Below are 18,904 nucleotides of genomic sequence, written 5' to 3'. Positions count from 1 at the left end.
TTATTATTGAAGCATTAGAGGCATTACAGAATTGAAATCAGCCAGTTCAGTATTTAATAATATTATGCTTCAAGCTACAGTATTACTATATTTAAAAGGGCTATAGTTACTTTCTCGAATAATCGAGTTTTAGCGAGATCTCTTGTGCTAAATAAATGTTTTTTCACACCGATTCTGGGCTTGTCTAGGGGAAGAGAGGAACGTTTCTCTGAGCTGTGGGTCGATTGGGCAATTCCAGTCCACTCACTCCAGTCACTACAGTGGCTAATGTTAGCTAGCAAGCTGTCTGCTTCTTTGGCGGCACTGTTCTACACAATGCTCCGCAGCACCTGTATCAGTATGGAGGTATGAGAAAATGCATACCAGTTCTAATTTCCCCAACAATATACCGGTAAATGAACTGGTGTAACACCAATCACTCAGTAAGCAGGCTCTACTCACTAAGTAAACAGTATTGGTGGGCAGTATTGAGATCAGCAAAGATTTAGGTGATGTCCACATCCTACATTGTGACAGGCCTAGTTACTGTCAATGTAAACCTTAGTTTGGCAAGTTTAGCTTGGTAATCTGAGGTAAAACATGCTGACTTCTGTAAAACTCTTTGGACGGAAATGGCTTTTGGTCAAGTTTTCATTGTAATTAAGAGAACTTTAGTGCACCTTGTGTTGTTTTAGCCGATGCTTCTGCTTAATTTGGGTGTAGTTGTTCTTTTGGCAGAGTGCAGTCACGGAGAGAAGCCAGTGTGCCCAATATCAGTGGAGTTTGCGTAGAAAGACTAGGTCACACCCCACAGTATTAGCTAGCGCCCAATGTCTTATCATTCTTACCATCCTCACTGCAGTGATAATGGACCCCTGACACTCCCTGGGATGGGCAGCCTTTTCTCTGCCTGTTCATTCCAGAAACATGGCAGATTCTCTGTATTTCTGTGTGTATGTGTGTGTGTGTGAGTGTGTGTGTGAGTGTGTGTGTGAGTGTGTGTGTGAGTGTGTGTGTGAGTGTGTGTGAGTGTGTGTGAGTGTGTGTGAGTGTGTGTGAGTGTGTGTGTGTGTGTGTGTGTGTGTGTGTGTGTGAGTGTCTGTGTGTGTGTGTGTGTGTGTGTGTGTGAGTGTGAGTGTGAGTGTGTGTGTGAGTGTGTGTGTGTGAGTGTGTGTGTGAGTGTGAGTGTGAGTGTGAGTGTGAGTGTGAGTGTGAGTGTGTGTGTGTGTGTGTGTGTGTGTGTGTGTGTGTGAGTGTGTGTGTGAGTGTGTGTGTGAGTGTGTGTGTGAGTGTGTGTGTGAGTGTGTGTGTGAGTGTGTGTGTGAGTGTGTGTGCCTTTGGGAGAAACCATGAGTGTCACAAAGCTTTGGAGACTGAATTCAAGGCTAAGATTGCTTAATATTTGGTGTTGCTGTTGTTTCTGGGTGCTCCAAACCACAGAGAGCATTTGAGCCTTGCTGTATTCTAGTCTGAGAGCGGCTGCTGTTGAAATGATAGAAAGAAGCTCATCTGTCTCTTTGAAAGCCAGAAGAGCAGTCAGATCTTGTTAGTGGAGAGACATTCACAAGGCCGCCATGTTGAAATCCTTTGGCATTCCTGTTAGATTAGCATTGTTAATGGTGTGACTATGTTGCTTTAACTCTTGGAGGTCTTAAATTTGTAACTTAAGCTACATTATGTATAATTTTTACGTTAAAAACAGCAGCTTTAGAATCATGTAGGTGTTCTGTTCATGTTAATAGAGGCTAGCAGTGCAGATGTTGCTAGTCTGGGCTTGAAATACTGCTAACTGTGCCTTTTAATTCTGGTAAATGAGTCCTCACAACTAAAACTCATCAAAACAACATAATACCTTTGCAATCTGAGTAACCTAATGCTAAGTGTGAAATGCGGTCCAGCGGTCTAATGCGCTGCCACTATGAACGGGAGGTTGCAGGTTTGAATCCCGTTCATGTAGTTCTGCCATCAGCTGCCGGTGCTCAGAGGGAGCAAGGTTGACTTGGTTGACAAGGTTGAGGCGTCTGTGAGCGGATGTATCAGAACCTAGTCGCTGTGCTTTCCTCCAGGCGCTGGCTGCTCAGTCAATGATTCATCAGCAGCAGCGAGAAAATGGGTGATTGACTTCACATGTGTTGAAGGAGGCATGTGCACGTCCGCACTGTCCTAGGGTCGCAGGTGCCTCTGGTGACACACAAAGTGGTGGGACATTTGGATAGCCAAATTGGGAGAAAATGGGAAAAAAATCTAAAATAAATTATTTACATTTTATTAATGTCATTTTAAACAAGGAACTGAGAACTTTAAAAATGCTCAGGTAGTTTATTAAAAAAAAGACACACAGTAACTTGAGTTCTCCAGACACCAGCATCTTGAAATTAACTCACAACACGAACTGACAAGCACGAACAAATAGGTAGGATAGGGCAACTCCAACTGTTACTGAAAATATCTTTATAGTATTCATGCATATCCACTACCTTAACATACTGCGTGAAAAGTTCTCCTATTTAGCACTGATTACCTGTATTAACTGCACTTGTTAAAACTCATTACTTGTATAAAAGACACCTGTCCACACACTCAATCAATCAGACTCCAACCTTTCCACTATGGCTTAGACCAAAAAGCTGTAAAAGGACACCAGAGACAAAAGTGTAGACCTGCACAGGTCTGGGATTACAACAACTGTTTGTGCAGCTTTTAGAAAATGGAAGAAACAAAAGATGATTGTTAATCTTTTTTAGTCTGGGGCTCCATGCAAGATCTCTTCTTGTGAGGTAACAATGATTCTAAGAAATGTCAGGGATCAGCCGAGTACTACGTGGGAGGACTGGGTCAATGACCTGAAGAGAGGCAGGACCACAGTCTCAAAAACTACTGTTAGTAACACACTACACTTTCGTGGATTAAAATCATGACCGCAGCACCGTCCACCCGTGAAGCATGCCAAGACTAGCACACCGTCCACCCGTGAAGCATGGGGGTAAAAACATCATATTTGCACTTTTCTGCAATATCAGAAGATTTTGGCCATCAAACTCAGCATTAAAATTGGGTTTTGGCTGAATCTTCCAACATGACCATGACCTGAAGCATACAGCCAGGGCAACTAAGAAAGGGCTCCAAAAGAAGCTTTTCCAGGTCCTGGAGTGGCCTGGCCAGTCTCCAGACCTGAAACTCAATGTCACCCAGCAACAGTCCAGAAATCTGAAAGATCTGGACAAAATTTGTAAAAATTACAGACTTTGTAGGTGGGTGAGTTTAATCATTGTACTCCTATACATTTTTATGTGCTGCATCGTTACTCATTACAATTCTGAAAATCTACAAATCATTCCAAATGCTTTACCCAAACTCCCTACTCTCATATTTAGCAAAAAGTATAAAAAAAAATTGTACTATTTGTGGATTTTATATCCCATCAATATAAGTATCAAAATGTTCAACAGTTCCCTGATCAAGATTCATTAAAAACATATTGATATTTATTAACAACATTGCTGCTATATGCAAATTATTCATCCTGGGAGGAGCTGGGGTAGATAACAAAAATACAGCGTAAATATATGTTAGAAAGAACTCCCAGTTGGTTAATTCTCCTAAGTGTCGGCAGGTAAAGTAGCAAGAGGAGGGATTGGTTGGGCTAGGCCTAATGCTTTTGTTAAGTGTGTGAACAACACTGCAAATACCTCTGGGGCCCGCTTTCATTGTATGAATAGCTAGGATGGCTGTTTAGTCCACTTTCTGTGCACTCACCATTATAAAAAAAAAAAAAAAGAAAATCCAGCCTGCTGTGCTGCAACGTGTTGACTGGGGTTAATGTTTGACCGGCGTGGAGGGCTGACCTTGCGCTACAGGTGCTTTAGTGCAGACACATGCTGCAGGTTTTATCTGGCAGCAGACGCGTGCTGATAATGACGTTTGTGTGGAAATAAGCAGGGTTCACTGTCAGCACACTGCAGGAAGGGGATGGGGGGACGTGTTTGAAGACGTGGCCTTTTGCTTTCTGTTGATGTGCCGTACAGTCGGGCGGCCTCCTGTCTTCATCCCAGTGCTGACCATCTTCCTGCAGGCAGTCGTGTGTATGGGTTGTTGAGTCATTCTCAGGAATGGGTGCCCTTTGTGAAGTAAAAATATGAGTCATTTATTCAAAAATGTTATGGGGTGGAGTGTGACAGGGTTGAAGGTTTTGTGCTGAAATGGATGTCTTTGTATGTCTTTATATTGCGCTGACACTTGTACAACATAGTGTTATTTTACATCGGGTAGTTCTGTACTTGGCTCTATGCCAAATATACAACTTGTTACCCCTTCTTATGGTTGCACACAGATGTGCAAACACACACACACACACACAGCTTTACTTATCCCTGTAGAGAAGTACCTCCAATAGAATAGAATTTTCTTTATCACATAAACATAAACATATTGAATAGAAGAATGTTATACACCCCAGCATTGAGCTTCTGAGCAGTGGAACTTTAATCATCCACCATCCTGTCCTCACTAACAGAGTATATGCAGATACCAAATCCCAATCTGACAATTCAAATACTTTGGCATTACAGTAAAAAAATATGATAAAAAGAACACATCCAAGTTGTCTGTTAAGGATTTTTTTATTATTACATTTAAATTATTAATGTTAGACTTAGACTTAGACTTCATTTATTGTCATTCTTAATACACTCCTGTACGCAGGACGAAATTTCGTTGCGTTGACTCTCAAAAACACAGAGAAAAATAAATAAATATAGCATGTAAGTACAAATACAAAAATATATGAACATTTAGCAGCATGAATATTAAGTATAGATATATCACATAGATACACAATGTACATCTTCAAAAATATACACACCTCTATGATAGAATCATAAATATCTATACACTAACACACAAATTATTTTGACTGATTCTGAACTCCTAGGTGATTATAAATGTAAATAAACATACCATCTTATTAAAAGAATGTGTCTGTGAAAGTCTTATATTGTATTATCATACACTTTTTTTTTATGTAATTGCTCACTAAATATATTAATTGGAACTATATATGTAAGGCATTTTGTATTTACTTGAAGCAAAAAACAAAATCAACAGTGCAAATGCCAAACAGTGCACATATGTGAAAATCAAATGGCCTCTTAATAAGGTCTTCTATTATTTTATATTAGTGGTGTCAGTCACTTAAACAAATATTATATTAATCACCACAATATTAAAATCATGATTCATAAAGAAATGTACTAAATCCTGTCGTCTTCAGCAGTGTGTGCTGCCTCTCTCTATACTTCATATTAATTGGTTTGTAGAATGTTGGTTATGAGTTTGACTAATTCCTTTGCCAGGTGTTGTGTCAAAATCCAACTTCTGTTCTGGTACACCCGCGTCCCGCAGCAGAAAGAGTGTAAAAGATTCTCCTCAAATTCCTTTTATTTCTGTTTTTAAATAGAAGGTAAATAAATTAATTCTCTGTGTAAGAATTTGTGTCCATACTGCTTTGTGATGTTTCTTCATGCCAGGGAGAGTCGGAGAGCCGGTTCTTTTTCCCTCTGGTTTGTTTAAAGACTGCCTCAACTTTCTGTAATTGATCTGGAAGTCCAGGCCATCTAGAAAAGTGTTTTCATACTGCAGGTGAACCGGATCATGGTTTAGTAGATCCAGACCAAGGCCTTTTTTTTGGTCTATGGAACCGTAGTAGACCGTAATGAACGTAGTAGAGTAGGAAAAGTAGCGTATGTGACCTTCTAGAATATATATTTTTTCCAGTGACTTTTTTTTCCCAATAAGACCTGCTTGTGCTTGTGTATCCCTTTCTCTCTTACTCTCTTCCCCTTAACAGGAAAAAACAAAAATTGTCACATTCTCCTCTCCTGTTTGCTTTTTGTCCACAGACTTCCAGAACCCAGCCAAAGTTGTGTGTGCCAGCAAGCCCAGATCCAGGAAGTCCAGTAAGGTGAGTTGAGGATGCTTGTATTGCAAAAAAATAAACGGAAAAACAAAAACGAGAAACCTCAGCAGTTCTGCAGATCTGTCTGGAGTTCGATGGGTGTTGTCCATAGTGTATATTATCACTGTCTTGGATAAAACCTCATACTCCCAAAGGAGTACAGAAAAAAGTAGTAAAAGTTTTAAATCCTGTTCAAAAGTAAGAACAAGATCAGCGTAGGCTAACAGTATTTCAAAAATCTTTATTAGCATTCATATAACAGGGTGGGTTATGAATAACACAAAGGGTTAAGGCGGGCGGGATGGCTAGATGGATGGATTTTTCTTTATTAATCATTGGTTGTTTGGATCACTAATTTTAGGTTATAGCAGATGGAGACAGTAATGTTTGAGAAGTGAGAGGTTTATAGGATTTACAGAAAATGTTCAATAATTCTTAAAACCAAATTAGGCAGGTGCATAAATTTGGGCACCCCAACAGAAAAATGACCTCAATATTCAGTAGATCCTCCTTTTGCAGAAATAACAGCCTCTAAACACTTCCTATAGCTTCAGTTGTTTTTTGGACCATTCTTCAACTTTCTCACTGATTCTTGAAAATTGTTCTCAAGAATCTGCTGATATTGACTGAAATCCCCACCAAATCTTACTATGGGCAGGTCAAGTGTTTGTCTTGGAATGCTGTGTTGTTTTTCTTTCATGCATACCGCCCTCCAAATAACTCAATTTTAGTTTCATCAGTCCACAGCGCCTTATTCCAAAATGAAGCTGGCTTGTTTAAATGTGTTTTAGCATACATCAAGCGACTCTGTTTGTGGCGCAGAAAAAGGCTTCTTCTGCATTACTCTCCCATACAGCATCTCCTTGTGTGAAGTGTGCTGAATAGTTATGATAATGATGCACAGTGACTCCATCTGCAGCAAGATGATGTTGTAGGTGTTTGGAGCTGATCTGTGGGTTGACTATAACCGTTCTCACCATCCTTCTCCTCTGATTATCTGAGATTTTTCTTGTTCTGCCACGTCGGGCCTTAACTAGAACTGTATATGTGATCTTTCATTTCCTCACCATGTTCCTCACAGTGGAAACTGACAGCTGAAATCTCTGAGAGAGCTTTTTGTATTCTTTCCCTAAACCAAGATGTTGAACGATTTATGATTTTATTTGAGAGTTGTGTTTTGAGGCTCCCATGTTGCCACTCTCCAGAAAAGATGCAAAGAGGATAAAAACTTGCCTCCTTAACTCTCCTTAACTTGGCTCCTTAACTCTTTTTCATAATTGGGTTCACCTGTGTATGTAGGTTAAGGGTCAGTAAGCTTACCAAACAAATTTTGTGTTCCAGTAATTAGTGTTAAAGGTACCTAAATCAATAAAACGACAAGGGTGACCAAAGTTATGCGCCTGCCTTGTTCTGTTGAAGAAATAATTTCAAACTTTCTGTAATTTCTATCAACTTAATTTTACTTCCCATGCATCACTATTTTTTTCATACAGTGGTGTATTTAAAGAGGAGCAGGAAACTCTAAATCAAATAAAAATATCCAAAAAGGAACTGTGAACAGGGTAACAGTTTTACAAAGACATCAGGGAGAGTATGTTTAGCTTGCGGTGGGCAGTAAGTTTATTTTAGTCTGTAGGTGTTTTTGATAATTTCATTCAGTAGTGTTTTTTAATTATCTATTTAGTTATTTAATCTTTAATTCTTACCTTTTTATTTCCAACAAATAAGTATTGTTTTTGTGATTTTTGTAAAATAATATTACATATTAACAATGATATTTTGATTATGATAACATGCTATGATAACATTTTTTGTTATCTGTGTGCTGGTGTGCTTGTTGTTTGTAGTTTTGTAGTTTGTCATGGTGTGTTGTTTGTTGCCCTGGACCAGGAAAGGGGAGGGTCTCCACCAGAGTTATCTAGACATCAGCCAATCACAAGTCACAAGTTTTTTTATTGATGTTTGTGAGTGTGGGTGTGTTTGGGTCCACTGTCTTCTGTGTCCACAGTGTGGGTGTGCTTTTTGGGGGAAATGTCAACATTAGAGTTAGACTCTAACCCTGATTATTTCTTGATAATGTGCAAATGTGAGCAAATTTTAAAGTTATATTTGCTTTTAAAATAGCTTAAAACTAGCTGGAGATTATGATTGCTGAAGGACTGAATTGGTTAGTTTAGGTCTACTGGTTAGGTTACTTATTCTTTAATATCTCACATTGCTCTATAGGTTGAAAAAATATATATATTTACATTTTTATAAATGGTCTACACACGATACAGAATAGAACAGAATATGTATATTTAATCACAATATTAATTATACATTAAGTGCGACAATGCCTCAAGCTTTCTAAAGACTTTTAAAATTATGTTTTGGACAGAAGTTGAGTGTTTGCTTTATTTAATATTGTTGTTAAAATGTATTCACAGTCAATGAACAATTGTGTAGAGCATACCTTGCTTGTTTATTTTTTATATTATTAATTTATATGTCAGTAAAGTACTAAAGTACCAAAGACACAGACTTGAGTGTAAGAATAAGTGCTCTATCAAATATGTTGAAGTTGAAGTGTTCTTTAAGCACCACACTGCAGAAAAAGATAATCTAACTAAATACAAAAAACAGTTTTTAAATGATAATTTAATTTATTAAGAAAAAATAAAAAAAACAACCTTACTTTATATGAATAAGTTATTTCCCATTCTTTAATGAACTGTGATTAAGTCTTTTTTTTAAAAGCTAAGTTCAATTTCAGTAGCCACAACCAGGCCTGATTACTGCCAGACCTGTAGAATTAAGAAATCACTTAAATAGAACCTATCTGACAACATGAAGCAGCTAAAAAATCTAAAAAAGCAAAACATTATGCCCTGATCTGAAGAAATTTAAAAACAGATGAGAAAACAAATTAATGAATCATCTATCAGTCAAGAAAAGGTTACAATGTAATTTCTGAAGCTTTTGGACTCCAGCGGACCATAGTGAGGAATATTATTCACAAATTATTCACAAAAATATGGACACTGGAGAACCTTCTCAGGAGTGACCGGCTGACAGTAATTACCCCAAAAGTTCATTAACAACTCATCCAGGATTTCACAAAAGAACCCAGAACAATATTTAAATACTGCAGGTCTCACTTGCCTCAGTTAGGGTCAGTGTCAATGATTCAATAATAACAATCATAACAAAGTGAAAGTACTAAAGTATTCAACATTGTACTTAAGTATTACAAGTAAAAGTACAGTCCTGTGTTATTAGTAGTTATGATACAGTAGTTATTACAGAATGCAGTGAAAAAAGTTCTCAGAGTGAAAGACAGAACAGGGGCAATGTGGTCTAATAAGACACTGCTGCTTGTAGTGTTTGACATAGCCACAACCAGGCCAACCAGACAGTTGTGTTCTTACTGCTGAAAAACCATGTTTATTATATATTCATTTTCATTTTTTTCATTTATTCATTTATTTTGAGCAGAAGATATACAATACAGCTACTCAAAAAGGAGTGGGAAGAAGAAAAAACTTATTTAAACCCACCCCTTTCTTCAAAATTAACATAAATTACATAGCTTACATAGCCACTTCCCATCGACTTACATTAGATTAATTTAACAACAGAGAAAATTAAATTTACAAATACTTAGAATCCTCTAACCTAGATACCATCGACGGTAGTAAAGAAAGTTCTAATACTATAAACAAGCAGCCCTCATACCAACAATGGAGGGCAAACCATACTAGTTACAGTAACAAAGAAAAAAAGAACAAAACAAACATACAAAGCACATACCAACAGTGATAAGAGAACAACAAAACACGCAATGGTAAGGAAAGGAAGCGATCATAATAGACAGATACCCACATTTTTTTTTTGTTAAGTCCCAATCACTCTATACTGATCCCAAACCATCTTTTTATAATGTGACTTAAATTTATGAATACTTTGGCATTGCTTGTGTTTGGAGTCCAGGCTATTCCATAATTTAACTCCACATACAGACACACAATTTTTTTTCCTGGTAGTTCTAGCTTTACATGATGAAAACTTAGCAAAACCTCTAAGATTATGAGCACACTCTTTAACTATGAAGAACTTCTGGATATTACTTGGTAGTAAGTTGTTAAACGCCTTGAATAAAATCTGAACTGTGTAATAGTTATGATGTCATGAATCTTAAATCATTTTGATTGAATAAAAAGATTATTACTATGTTCTAAAAATCCAACTTTGTGTATAATTCTCATTGCTCGTTTTTGTAATTTAAATAGTGTTTGTTTTGTACATTGATAATTGTTACCTCATACTTCCGCACAAAATGATAAGTATGGGAGAGCTAGGGAACAATATGGTGTACGAAGTGCATTATAATGGAGGAATTGCTTTACTTTGTTCATAATAGAGAGGCTTTTTGAAATTTTTGTTTTTATGTGTCTGATGTGGGCTTTCCATGTTAATTTACTGTCTATTATTACCCCTAAAAATTTGTTTTCAGTTACAATTCCAATTTGGGCACCATCTATGCTTATTTGTAATACAGAATTAATCTTTATCATTACCAAATATCATTGCTTTTGTTTTATTTAAATTTAATGATAACTTATTTCTGTCCATCCATTCTTTTATTTTACTTAATTCATCATTTACAATATTTATAAGTTTATGATTGTCACTGCTATAAAAAATATTAGTATCATCCGCAAATAATATTAGTTTTAGTGATTTTGATACATTGAAAATATCATTAATATACATGTTAAACAATTTTGGGCCCAGCACGGCCCCCTGGGGGACACCACAAGCGATGCCAAGATATTCAGATGTATAATTGCCCATTTTCACATATTGAACCCTTTCTGTGAGATAACTCTCTATCCAGTTACCTGCTACTCCTCTAATTCCATATTTCTCTACTTTTTTTAATAATATTGAATGGTCAATAGTATCAAAGGCCTTTTTGAGGTCCATGAATATTCCAACTGCATATCTTTTCCTGTCCAATGCATTTGTGACTTCTTCTATTGCCTCAATAATTGAACCATTGAAGTGGTTCTTTTGGCTCTAAAGCCATATTGACCTTCATTTATTAATTAAAAAATTTCAATACATTTTTCTAAACGAGAATCAAACAATTTTTCTAAATTTTTTGAAAATTGCGAAAGTAAAGAAATAGGTCTGTAATTAGTAAAAATATATTTATTGTCGTTTTTGTAGATTGGTACAACTTTTGCAACTTTCATTTTTTTCGGAACGCATCCAGTTTGGAAAGACAGATTACAAATATAGGTCAGAGGTTTTGAAATGTTATTTATAACTTTTTTAACTAATGCCATATCTATATCATGACAGTCTGTAGATATTTTACTTTTACATTGGTTATCAATATTTTTTACTTCATGTTCATCTGTTGCAGAAAGAAAGATTGAGTTTAAGTTTCCTTTTATAGTTTCATTGGACTGATGATGTCCTAAATTTGGGATATCAGCAGCCAAGTCTGGGCCAACATTTACAAAAAAATTATTGAACCCATTTACTATATTGTTCATATTAAAATCATAGACATTTTTATCAACAAAATGATCTGGATACTTAGTTTTTTGTAGCTCCTGGTTTAATTAAACTATTCAGAATATTCCAAGTTTCCTTAATATAATTTTTATTTTTTGTAAAATTTCATTACTTGTTCGAATGATTTCTGTTAGCTTGTTTTTGTATACTTTATATCTTTTTTCATCCACATACGTTTTTGACTTTATAAATTTTTTATATAGGTTATTTTTCTTTTTACAAGCATTTAATATTCCTTTGGTTAGCCAAGGACATTTATTGTATTTATTGTTTTTACGATATTCTTTAAGTGGACAATGTTTATTATATAAAGTACAAAAAATCTCCAAGAAATCGTTATATGCCTTATTTACATCTGTCTCTCTATAAACTGAGTTCCAATTTTGCATGCTTAAACTACTATTAAAAGCTTTTATTGTTTCTTCTGTTCTTATTCGTTTGTAAACTACTTCTTTATCCTGTTTAGTGTTTTTATAATCACAGTTGAAAAGAGTAAAAACAGGTAAATGATCAGTTATGTCACATGTAAGCAGGCCACTAATAACTTGTTTTTCAATAACATTCGTAAAAATATCAATTATCGTAGCACTTTGAGATGTAATTCTGCTTGGTTTTGGAATTGTTGGATAAAGGGACATACTATACATTGTATCGGAAAATGCATCTATTGCTTTCTGTTTTGCATGATTCAAAAGATCAATGTTGAAATCCCCACAGACAAATATATTTTTTGTACTTTTCCCAGAAAACATTTTTTCCATTTGTTCGTTAAAAATGTCTATACTAGATCCAGGTGATCGATACACACAACTTACAATAATATTTTTTCTCTTTTGGTTAACTATTTCAACTGTCACACATTTTAGTGACATACTTTCTACGACAGTGAAATGTATTGTTTTATGAATATATAAAGCAACACCACCTCCTATTTTGTTTTTCCGGTTTACATAATGCAACTCATAGTCATCTAAATCAACATCAATACCTTTTTCTTTTTGTAACCAGGATTCTGATATAGCAATAATACTAAAGGGTAATATAAATTGCTCCAAGTATTCCTTAATAGAGTTAAAATTTGTATACAGACTCCGACTGTTGAAATGTATAATTGACAGTTTGGCTTCCAAAGACCTAATATTTCTATACTGGTCCTGTGTGTAATAGTCACAACGTATTTATTGAACTAAGAAAGTTGTTGTCTGGGTCGATTTCATTTTCCTGATCTTGCATGTTGTACTCAGTATATTCAAATGTCTCCAAATCCTTTTGTTTAAGTTGTAAGATTCTTCGTAGCAGATCTGACTCATTGTTGTTCCTCAGTGAAGATGTTTTTGATGTTACAGTCATTGTGGTGTTTAGAATTTTATGTTGTTACCTTTTCAGTTGAATCTTTCCAACTCTTCTATAGTTCTCACCACCAAAATTTAGCTCCCTCTAAAGTACCATTTAGTTTTACAAAGATCTTACAATTTATTACCCAAGTATCCTGGATTCTTTGCTGTTTCTTCAAGTATCTTGCTTTCTTCGCTATATCAGCATTCTTTTTAGTTAAGTGCTCATTTATGAAAACCTTACTTCCTTTCAATTTGTTTCTCTGCTTCATGAGTGCCCTTTTATTCCTCCTGATGGCAAATCTCATTATGATTTTTGATCTTTCACTGTTTTGCCTGAGTGGGTGACACGCCTCGATGTGCTCCAGGTCCAACTCAATCCCTCTGCTCTGGAGGTAGGATACGACCTGTTGCTCCACAGAGCGCGTCTCCTGCTCACTGGGCTCCTCACCATCACCAACAACCGTGCGCGCATATGTGCGCGGCCTAATTTGTATCCCCGAAATGATCACATCGTTCATGCAAGAGTATTGTTCCAGATCATCCACTCTCTGCTCCAGCTCTGTTATGTGCCGGCTCTTCTCCTCGTTCTGGAGTCGCAGTTGCTTTACCTCCTCCAGGAGTTCCAAAAGCTGCGTCTGTTGCGTTTTGACAGCAGACACATCCTCGGCCAAGGAGTCGATTGACTCTTTTAAGTCACCGTAGTTTGGCTTGGGCGGCATAACAGTGATGTTTACAGCCTCGTAGTGATAACAGCAGTCTGAGCTGAAGCGCTGGCTACGCTAGCTTGTTATTAGCGTTTTGCCACACAGGCGGCTAGCCCCCCGTTTTCAAACCCGAGGTTTTCCATACGAGGCAAGAGAAGGTAACCATCAAGCCGATCTCCCCAGGAACAATGATGTGTGAGTGTGAGGAAATATCAATAAAATCTTTTTTATGGGACAAAAAGTTGTTCTGCTTGAATAAATGATTAAAGTTACACTTATATAGCGCCTTTCTTCTTTACAATCACGTTTTAAACAAGTAGAAACGACCATCCATTTGGAGGACTGCATCAGTCACTGAGGAGCTGACCCAAGTCAGAGTGCCAGTCCATCTGAGCATTCAGTCATAAACACATTCACTAGGGCTGGACCCGAATATTCGGGTATTCGGATATTCGTTCGTTGAGTAGGTATTCGGTTTTTAATTTTGGTATTCGGATATTCGTTTTTTTTCTCCTTTCCAGAGTTCCACCTCACTCTAACCACTTCTGTTCTCGCGGGTCCCGTCAGAATATCTTGCGCGCGGGACAGAACTGAACTGTTATTGGCTGGAGCGGGAGTTTAATCCAGACGATGCGGGAGCAAATTAATAAATAGTTAAGAAAACTGTAATAATTGTAAAAAAAAAAACCTAAAGAAAACTCTCAACGCGCAGGATGGACCGACACGCACACACCGATGGTGTTTGGACTGGGGTAAGGAACGGGACCGCACTATTCAGCGCTGCTGTTTTAATAAATATATAAGTAAATTTGAAGCATTAAATGTAGTTTATTTAATTTATATTAGGAACGTGGGGCGGCAGAAATGTGTATGTGGCGGGCGGGCAAGGGATTAAAAGAAGCAATTTTTTTGCGGAGCGGTAACGAGACAGAAACGCGGGAGCGTGGAAGAGTGGGTTTAAAAATCAGTCTCGCGCAGACCTCTATTATACATGATAAAAAAAAAATGCAGGCTCTTCGAAACTGATTTATATAATAAAACGTAAGGGGTAATGTGGCAACAGTAGGGGCTAAATCGGTTACAAAAGCCTGGCCTACAAAAATGATGTCTGAACGAATTTCCTCTTATCTAATATAATTTAAAATGGTTTAAAAATATAAAATAATTTCTAAGCAAACGAAATATTTAATATTGAGCTTATAGCCCAAGTGCAAAAATACAAAATCAGTAATACGGCTATGCCCTGCACAATCCTTTAACCGAAATAGACCAAGTACAATAGCGTCATTAACAATGACTTTCCTCTACTCTAATATAATTTAACATGGTTTAAAAATATAAAATAATTTCTAAACAAACGAAATATTTAATATTGAGCTTATAGCCCAAGTGCAAAAATACAAAATCAGTAATATGCCCTGCACAATCCTTTAACCAAAATAGACCAAGTACAGTTTACAATGACTGTCCTCTAATATAATCAACAATGTTTAAGAATATAAAATACTTCCTGAACAAACGTTTTTTTTGTTTGTTTTTTTAAGCAAATAGCCTAAGTGTGAAAACACAAACAGCAATTTACTAGGCTGGCTTGCGCAGCGGAGAAACCGTGCAGCAGCAGCCTCCTAGCCTGCTTACGCAGCGGATAAGCCGCGGTGTGGGGCAGCAGAAATTCCAGGATGAAAACACAAAGAAATCTGGGCTAAAAACACAGAAAAAATATGGGGTGAAAACACAAAAATCCGGGATAAAAACACCAAAAATCCGGGTGAATATGTCTCGTCGGTCAGAGCAAATTGAACATTTTTCAGTGGATTAAAGGGGCCGTGATTTGCTTTTTTTTTTTTTTTTTTTTTTTTACCTCTTTTTTTAAAAATGAATATTCGAATATTCGCTTCGAATCAGTGCCGAATATCCGGAGCTCAAAAAACGCTATTCGGGCCAGCCCTAACATTCACATTCATATAAACTTACACACACCAGGACACTTTAGAGTATCCAATTTTTCTGGAGGATCTCCATGATTTTTGGCTGTGGGAGAAAACCGTAGTCCTTTTGAGGATATCCACACAAACAGAATATGGAAACTTCACCCATTAAAGGCACTTGACCCCAAGACCCCAGTGCTGAGAGGCAAACTGTGCTGTTATGCATAAGACATGCCACTACATCCTCTCATGATGTGAGGACTAACATACAGAACAATATCGGGTGGCCCATAGAAGCAATATCAGGTTCTTCAAGACCCAGATTAATACGGTTACACCAATCAGCCATAACATTAGTACCAGAAGCAGAAGACGTGAATAACACTGATGATCTGTTTCTAATGTCAACCCTAACAGGTGGAAATATTAGGCAGCAAATGAACAGTCAGTTCTTGAAGTCGAAGTGTTGAAGCTGGAAAATTGACAAACTTAATTGGCTGATACACTTTGACTATAACCAGACTGTGCTGTTCTAGACTGAATATCTGAATATCTTCAAAATATGAAGTACTACCTACAAGTACTAACCAAAAGTACCCCAAAAAAGGACAACTGGTGAACCAACAAATTACAGGACTTGAAGGATCTGTTGTAATTTTGTAGTTTGTAGTTTTTGTCCCAGATATCACTGGACACCTCTAGCAGTTTGTGGCAGCAAAAGTGTGAACTAATCATAATTAACCATTATTAGGTATTAATATCATGGCTGATGGGTTTAAATTATAGCATCCTGCTACGTTCTTACACTCCTATAAATGACGTTATTCAGTAATCTGATCTGTGACACACTTATGCTCTGGTGTCGGTTTCTCTTGTGGCATATAGGAAAAGAATGAACTGAATGATCTCTCTTACACACTTAAACTGAAACGCTCTTACTTCCCTGGTGTGCAGAGGCCTGATAGTCATATCCCTGAAATGTAAATTTGAGACCTCATTGCCACACACAAACACTCATACACATACCAGTGCACATATAGTTTAAAGTTACACACAGTTTGAGCAACTGCTGAAATGTCTGTCACTGAGCTACACTAGGTCGCCACAACTCGACACGCTGCTCAGAATTTTGGGAATCTGCTTTGCGCTGCAGTTCTCGAGGAAAAGGTTGTGTTTTTTTTTCTACCTGATAAAGCACCTGAAGGGTGAAGAAAAAATGGGTGGAGTTAAAACTTTATGACCCATCCCACCTCTGTCCATCAGTGCTGGACTCACAGGGGGAACGAGCCTCGTAAATCAATCAAGCCGGTGATTCTATAAGTGTCCTGAAGAGGATTCCTCTGGGTGGGTCTTTGTAACGGGAGCCGAGTGAGGTCAACTTTCAGAGTGTACTTCAACGCAGAGGGAGATTCATGGCAGGCAGGAGGGCGTAACAGTGCGTTTCTCACACTCGTACCCCATAGGTTCTGTCTAAATGTTGAAGCCAGAAGGGAAGACTATGTTCTGAACTGGGATTAAAAAATTAATTTAAAGATAAATATTGTTAATATTTATTATGTAGTTTTAAATTTTTAACAAATGTCCTTTTATACCTAAAATGTAATCATATGCAATACAGAAGTAGCTTTAACTACTAGTTTATCATTGTTAGCTTTGTAGCTCCTGTGTAAAACTTGATACATCATCTGCATGTTTTTATTAGCCATTGTTTGACCTGAAACTCTCACACTAGCTAATGATTTACATTTTAAATTTGCTCTTAAATTTGCAGTTGTGTAAGTAATGCAAACAGCTGCTAATGAAACAACAAAATTGTTGATTTTTCTTTATAAATCCTTGGTCATCTGCTATATGATATATTTAACTGAAATTGCCCAAACTCTTTTTTATATCACTCTTCTTATATCACTATATAAATCCTGGTGATGCATTTAGCAGTTTTATTTAACACAAGAACACATACTGCCAAAACTGCCATTAAAATTATGGAAGATTTATGTCTTTGTAAGAGGGTAAAAATGTTGTCAAAACAGTACTATTTTATTTTTATTGATCAAACTGAACAGTTGCACATATATGTTAGGAGCAAACAAATAAACGTATGAGTTTGGCATGTCCACAGTGTAAGTAGGTAAATTTAATGAATAAAAATACAAGATAACATACAATAGCAAAAACAAATGCATTTTATTTGAGCTATAAGAATTTTAGATAATTGTTAAGTGCTAAATTTAAGTAAAATTATCTTGTCCCCCCCCCCCCCCCCCCCTCCCCCCTTTTCCCACTTCTCTACAATCTGCACAACTTCACCCTGGTCCAGTCAAGTGACTTCAGTGACATCACAAACTGGCCCACTCCTGGAGAGATAGCCAACAAGGAGGTGAGAGAGTCTCATGTAAATATGTGAATCAGTGACTTTTGTGAAATATGGATGGCGGCTGAATCAGTTAGAATCTTTCTCCTTAATGCTCAAGGCCACAGGCCTTCACTCTGCAGAGAAATGCAGTGTTTAAACCCTCATACTGAGAAACTGCTTTAAACCTAAAGCAGTAACGTAAAGCATTATCTGTAGCCTCAGGCAAGGGAACAACGTAAAGTTAGTGACACTTGGAGCTCACCTTCTGATTGATAAGGAGATATACAACATCTAGAGAAAAAACATGTTTCTTGTGGAATATGGCTTTGGTGTGTTTGAGTAGCTGCCACGATGTAATATATACAGTGCCCTCCAGAAGTAGTGAGGCCAATTCTCTTTTGACATTTGGATCTGATACACAGTTTAGTAGATAACACCTTCTGTCTGAACACACATTTTTCTTGTGAGCTAAAGTATAGGAACATGTGACTGTCAGGTGTGTTTTGTTGGACAGGTGTGTCCTGATACATTAATTATTCAAACAATAAATAGCGTTGTATGTCTACACTTTGTTCCTGATTTGGGTTTTATCTGTGCAGACTGTGCTTTTATAGTTAGGGGAGTAACCAACATGAAAAGCAGAGAGCTGTCTGTGGGTGGAAAAACGGATGTGAAGCTGAGAGAAGATAGAAAATCAATCAGAATCAGTGCACAAATATTGTCTATAGCCAAAACAACTGTTTGGAATGTCCTGAAAAAGAAAGTCATTACTGGTGTATTAAATAACAGGTGATGAACAGATAGACCAAGGAAAACTACAGCAGTTGATGACAGAAACATATTGAGTGCTGTAATAAGAAAACCCTAAAACAACTGTGACATCAGCATCAACCTCCAGAGGGCAGGAGTGAAGATATCACAATCTACTGATCACAGAAGACTTCATGAACAAAAATACAGAGGCTTCACCAGAAGATGAAAACTACTATTAACGAGGTGAACAGGAAGACCAGAAGTACAGAAAAAAGACTGTGGACCAACTATGGACTAATGAAACAAATATGTTTGTTTTATAAATG

The 18,904-nt window shown here is 36.9% G+C and overlaps 1 protein-coding gene across 3 annotated transcripts in view; it reads left to right on the top strand.

The window, feature by feature from the left end:
- The window catches only part of larp1b (La ribonucleoprotein 1B), a 67,487-nt gene that overhangs the window by 14,040 nt on the left and 34,543 nt on the right, over window positions 1-18,904 (top strand). For all 3 annotated transcript variants that reach the window (XM_022672716.2, XM_022672717.2, XM_022672718.2), the window contains exons 2-3: window positions 5,877-5,938; window positions 17,790-17,849. In XM_022672716.2, coding sequence (XP_022528437.2) covers window positions 5,877-5,938; window positions 17,790-17,849 — 122 coding nt within the window. The remainder of the gene's footprint in view (window positions 1-5,876; window positions 5,939-17,789; window positions 17,850-18,904) is intronic.

This window comes from Astyanax mexicanus, chromosome 14 (genome assembly GCF_023375975.1).
Source record: "Astyanax mexicanus isolate ESR-SI-001 chromosome 14, AstMex3_surface, whole genome shotgun sequence".
Taxonomy (NCBI): Eukaryota; Metazoa; Chordata; class Actinopteri; order Characiformes; family Acestrorhamphidae; genus Astyanax; species Astyanax mexicanus.
The sequence above is the reverse complement of the archived record's forward strand: the minus strand, read 5'-3'. Positions and strand labels throughout refer to the sequence as shown.